Source organism: Gossypium hirsutum, chromosome D06 (assembly GCF_007990345.1).
Source record: "Gossypium hirsutum isolate 1008001.06 chromosome D06, Gossypium_hirsutum_v2.1, whole genome shotgun sequence".
Lineage (NCBI taxonomy): Eukaryota > Viridiplantae > Streptophyta > Magnoliopsida > Malvales > Malvaceae > Gossypium > Gossypium hirsutum.
Window position 1 is genome coordinate 28,278,623 of NC_053442.1, and position 6,140 is coordinate 28,284,762.

The 6,140-nt window shown below is 31.2% G+C and overlaps 1 protein-coding gene across 1 annotated transcript; it reads right to left on the reverse strand.

Moving 5' to 3' along the window:
• Positions 1-3,023: 3,023 nt before the first annotated feature.
• On the reverse strand, positions 3,024-5,270 carry LOC107901964 (uncharacterized). The gene is made up of 2 exons (XM_016828159.2): positions 5,049-5,270; positions 3,024-4,920 (listed from the first exon to the last, which is right to left on the reverse strand). Exon 2 carries the CDS (start codon positions 4,848-4,850, stop codon positions 3,180-3,182), a length of 1,671 nt encoding a protein of 556 aa, XP_016683648.1. The 5' UTR covers positions 4,851-4,920; positions 5,049-5,270; the 3' UTR covers positions 3,024-3,179.
• Positions 5,271-6,140: the final 870 nt, after the last annotated feature.

Genomic DNA, 6,140 nt, shown 5'->3' on the forward strand with positions numbered 1-6,140 from the left:
TTAAAAAAGAATTCAAACATTATCATTTTAATCGAAATAATTCATGGTGTCAAATAATAATATTATAAATGCATATAAACCAAATTAATTATATCAAATTAAAACATATATATTAATTTCTAAATTTATAAATAAAATATAATTTTAAAATAATTTTAATATTATTCAAATTTTTAGTTTACAATTCGATTAAAAAATAAATAAATAAACCAATACGAAGCACTAGTATAACATTTATCAATCATCCCTGCCAGTGGTTACTTCTAGTCAAAACAAACTATAAACAAAATATTTATAAAGAAAAAGGCTCTTCAACAGGCAAAATATTTATTGTTTCAGGCAATCATTATTTATCAATTTAATTATTTTTAAATTTTTTATTTTAAAATTTTAATCTAATAGTAGTTAAATTCATTAAATAAAATGATAATTTTTTTTAGTCTTATATGAAAATAATAAATTAGTATCGCATTACATACGAATATTATATGAAAATAACAAATTAACTTAACATTATACATATAATAATATTTACTGCATAAAATTTTGAGAATAGCATAATTTAACCAATTTAATCGCAATTATTAGACTAAAATTTCAAAATTTATAAAACATAAAAATAAAAAATATCACATTAAAGTATAAGAACTAAATCTATAATTTATAGATATAATAACAAAATTTAACCCAGTAGTCACATTAACACCTACTAGTTTGCTATTCTCACTTCGCTTCATACTAATTAAATTAAATTGAAAACAACATTCTTAAAAAAATCATAATCAAATGATAAATAATTATGTTAAGAATAAATTGTTTTAGATTAGATTATAGTTACGATCCAATCTACCATGTTTAAATTTAAAATTTAGTGTTTATATTTTAATTTGAAGTTGTTCCATTCTTCTTTATAATATTATTAGTTAGTCGAAATAGTTGATACCTTCAATTATTTTGGTTAAAATGTTGAGGTTGAATTTTTCTTAAAAATAAACTTACCAATTTTCCGCAGATTTTTTTTTCTTTTTTGTGTTAGAAATGTATTTTAAGAGAAATTCACATCACCATTTTTATTGAAATAGTTAATAAATATTAATCATTTGGACTAACTAATGTCATTGTAAAAGTAGAGAACCAAATTATGTTACATTAAAATATAAAAACTAAATCCCAAAAAGTTAATCTTAAATTAAAATATAAAAATTAAATCCCAAATGTGAGCATTGTAGATAGAAAATAAATCGAAACGATAATTTTACCATTATTTTATAATAACTTAAACATGGAAAAAGTTATTAATCAATCTAAATAATTAGTACATTAATAATTTCATAGCTAACATGAATTAAAGAAAAACATTTATTCTAGTTCATCATGCTAAAATAATAATATTTTTGTTAGAATAATATTTTTGTAAATCACGTGAAAATTTGATTAAAGTAATTAACAATTATCAATATAAGCCTTCTTTTTATATATAAAAGCTTTTATATATATATAGATAGATAGATATACTGAAAGAGAGACCAAAAATGAGATTTGACAATCTCTTTTATATAATGGAAAAAAATGTAGCATACTTGTCAGCTTAGAAGAAATGAAGCAAAACGAAGCATGATTGTAATGGTTGTAATTGGAATTAATCTAAATTATGAGTGTTTAGAACTCACAATTGAGAAACCCATGCTTGGGTCAAAACAGTATGTTGATAATGGTATGAAATGTATATTCTGAAGAAGTGATTAAGATACTAATAAAGAAAGACTCCAGGTGGTAATATAGTAAGATTTTAGAATATATGGTTCTATGTGTAAGTTACTGTCGAAAACATGACATTTGAATAAAAATTAACATGTTACTAACCAGTAAAAAAGGAAAAGGAAAATAGTCTAACGGATCTTATGCAAAATGTGTTTAACTTACTTTAGTGTTCAAGATAAATTTAATAAAATCATTTAATTATATATGTAGGATTAGCACTTTAGATTGTTTTTTCGACATAAGTTAAGAGATTGAACACGAGAAGATGGTAGTTGAGTTCTGCATCAAGCACTCAGAGGCGCAAATGTGTTCAACTCTTTTATCATATATAAATTATGACGTCCTTTTATATACAAGTAAATAGATAGAAACCAAAATTGAGATTTGAATATTTTCCTATTTAGTAAATGTTTCACCTGTCAACATATGAAGAGCAAGTTTCAACTGTCAACATATGAAGAGCTTAGGGCCTTATATGTAGAACTGTACAAATATATAATTTAAAATATGCTATAAAACATTTTACTTTAAAAAAATTTAATCCCTCTACTTTTATTTTAAAATTTTTAATCTTTTTACTTTTCATATTCCAAAATTCAGGTACAATTATTAAAGTTGTTAAATTTTTTTGTTAAATTAATTGGTGTGATATTTTTTAAAAAAAACTCGCTTGATAGTAGTGTAACTAAAAAATACATTATAATGAACTTGAATTTAACAAAATATGTTTAACATTGTTATCACTTGAACTTGAATTTTGAAATCTGAAAAGTAGAGGGACTAAATTCCTAAAATTAAAAGTACATGACTAAATTATGAAGTTACAAAGAAGTACAGGGACTTGCGGCATATTTTAACCAAATATATACATAAACCCAAATAAGTCCTAACCCTTTCATTTGATCTGGCTGAAAGTGAAAAGCTCTATTCAAAGGTTTATTTAGGTATAAATTAAAAGTTAGAAACTTACTTAGGCATAAGCTAAATGTTGAGAGCTTATTTGGGTACAATTTTAAATGTTGAGAACTTATTTGAGTACAAGATAAAAGATTAAGGGCTTATTTAGGTCTGATTCAGATAAAAGCAGTACAGTTGAGGGGTTTTTGCTGTTTTTGGCAAAGAGACCGAAAGGGCATCAAGCAAAAACTAGAAAGACGGTGAAAGCCATGATAATGCATGAAACTCCTATGTCTTAAGAAATCTCAGTATCACATCCTATGAATTTGAATTGATATATTTAAGCAGCTGAAGTAATAAAGGGATGTTGTAATGAACGACTATACTAATAATGATAATAATGAAAATCAAGGAAACACATCAAGCCTGAATTAGTCTCCACAATTATACTTTGTACCAGAATCAAGAAAGTGTAAAGACATAAAAAGGAAGAAAAGACAGAGGGGTAGCTCACAACCTCATCAGCATGTATTGATTCCATCCTTGCAATCTTTAGTTAAATTGTAAAAGGTTTCTACACGCGTCTTCGCCCGGTAAAGTACCTCAGTGTCCACAGCAACTCTCATGTATCCATCAAACTCAACTGGTTTCCCATCATTCAGCAATGTTGTCTCATTGTACCACTCGCTCTTGTTACTCCATAATTCCATGTAGTCATCAAGCAGATGGACCTTATATTGAGACCTCAATTTATCAAAGTAATTATAGAATGGCTCGTTTGTTGCTATGTAAAGATTCCTCCAAGGCTGAATCATTTCTTTGAGCTTTGTGAGAAGAGCATCAGGAGAGGTATCGGCATCCAAGTGCGGCCAGAGTTCTTTATTTTGTGCCTTTTCCCCTCGAACCACATGAACAGCATCAAAATCCCAGTCCATTTGTCCACTGATCTCAGTCACTATATTCATCAATCTCTTTGATTTCCATAAAGCATGCCATGGCCTCTGAATGTACTTAGCTGCTTGCCCCTCACATACCCTGTACCAATAGTTTTCCGGCTCTGGTGCATCAAACTGCCTCCAAATTATCGTGCTCTTATCCTTCTTAAGTTGCATAGGTGTGACTTTATAGGTTGTAACCTTCTTGACTGGCACTTTTCTTTTACGGCCCCTATTCCATTTCTTCCAACCTCTCAAGAACTCACTCTCCTCCACAACAGATGCTACCTCCTTAAGATGCTCAAAATCAAAATAAAACCGGAAATCTTTTCCCTCCTCGTCCCTATTGCTTGGATTATAAGTTGCCGATAAACATACGCTCAAGTCCATCACAAATGTTCTATTCAAATACATAGCCTCCCCCAAACCACACAAGAAACTCCACAAGTAATGATTCATTCCCTTGCAGTAGTCCCCTCCCCGCGCATAATACAAATACTTCCCTTTTCTAAAGTTCATTTCCGATCCCAAAGTTGGAATAGTATCATTTATCTCTTCATCGCCTACCGGTGGTGCCAGCCTTAGATTCCCACTACTCCTTGCGGTGTTAGGTCTATTCCTAGGCCTCCGAGCATTAATTCCTGTATGCCAGCCACCAGCATGTACCACGTTATAGGTACAGTTCTCTCCGATCCCGAACTTGAACCTTCTAAAATCTCTGTACTTCCTCCACGACTTCTCTTTCTTGTTCCTAAACCTCCAAGCCACATCACACTCATCCAGTTTTGACCCATTGACCGGAGTTTGATACTCCAGAAACACAATAAATTTGAAAGTTTTCAAATTGAATCTCTCCACTGTGACTAAAACGCGTGGATCCGAACAATTTACGAACTTGAGGTCCTCACAATCTGATTTCAGGTTCAAATTTAAGATTTTCTCTTCGGACTTCTTGATCACGGTTTCCGTGATGGGATTGACTGCCAAAGCAGGGGGCACTTCAGGAGATGCCACAAGAACTACATCCTCACCAGTTTTAAGGATAGAATCGTCGTTTTTGAAAGTGGCATTCTCAGTTTGAGTAAAGAGCTTGGTTAAGGCCGGAGCTGATTCAAGCCATGGATCTGGGGGTTGGTAAGTGATAGCAATAACTGTAAATATCAACACTGAAAACACAAAAACTGAGAAGCATAGATTGCTTATCAGTTTTATCAGATTTTGTCCGATTGGTTCAGTGCTTAACTCTGATTCCTTCATGGGTTTTCTCTAATCCTAGAAAACCCAATTGCAGAAACAAATAGATCTCCAGATAAACCAACAAAAAAATCTGATTCCTCCAAGGGTTTCGTTTATTTTTTGAAAACCCAATACCAAAAACTAATCAGATCTTAATAACAGTAATGAAACGAAAATAAATAAATAAAGGGGAAATGGCAAAAGACTTGAATTACTTACAAGTGAATGTTTAATGGGTCTAGCTTTCCTGGAAGGAGAAAGTAACCAGATCCAGTAGTTAAAGAAGAATTTTGGGGACCGTGAAAATAAAGATCTGGGTATACCGGGACAGATTTGCAATGAAGTACTTTTTCTGAAGGCTGAGTTGATTACGCTACACTTACACTTAGGCGGTGCCATGTCAGCGTCATCAGATTTAGAAATCTTACTTGTTCACAACTCTTCCTACTAGAAATTAAATAATAAATAAATATAAAAAAATTTTAAGGGTGTGGTCTATGATGAGAACTTTTTTTCGTGGGAATTTTTCTTATTTCAGTCGTTGGATCATTGGTGAAGAATATGAAAAAATGTCCTTCATTGATTATGCCACATGTGAAAACTCTTTATTTTTTAAATTGATTTAGTCGACTACAAACTTCAGTATTTGACCTATTGGTGAATGGTCCTTCACTATATCTTCAAGGTCATGGGATTAATCTATGGGCCATGCTTGTGATAAGTTAAATGAGTACATGTGTGAGTGTGTGAGTTTGAAATTCTATTGTGTCGAAAAAAAGATTTAGTCAATTGCATTCCTTTCTCAACGAAAACCAGAATAACTTTTAATGCTAGTAGTAGTTGACTTAAAAAAAGAAGATGTTGAAGCTATGGAGTTTAACCTTGGGAGGATGCACAGTTATTGTACAAAGAATGGGAGTCGAATGAGAGATGGTTGAATAATGTAGTGCATATTTTTCTACTAGCATTAGTTACTAATGTAGTGCATTTATACAAATCCGTTAGTCTAGGATTGATTAAAGCATAAATAGTAAAATCAAAAAGAGAAAAAGTACCAGCAATCACATCAGGAGAAATGACATTTTTTCTGGCCCGGATCGCGTATGCTCTGGCGGGTGCTCGACCCTTAGACTTTGCATTCACCTCATGTGCAGTGCTGCAGCTAATTCCTACATTATTTCTGGATCCTTTTTTTTTATCTAGGGTGGTTGAAGATTTAGTGATTTACTTAGAGCTAATTTTAATTTTTTGCTGACAATCCTTCAGAAAATGCTCCAGCGATCCACATCAGAAACAAGCTCCACTCTTCAA

Excerpts from the sequence above, each read along its gene's own strand:
- LOC107901964 (XM_016828159.2), bottom strand. The coding sequence starts at position 4,850 with ATGAAGGAATCAGAGTTAAGCACTGAACCAATCGGACAAAATCTGATA.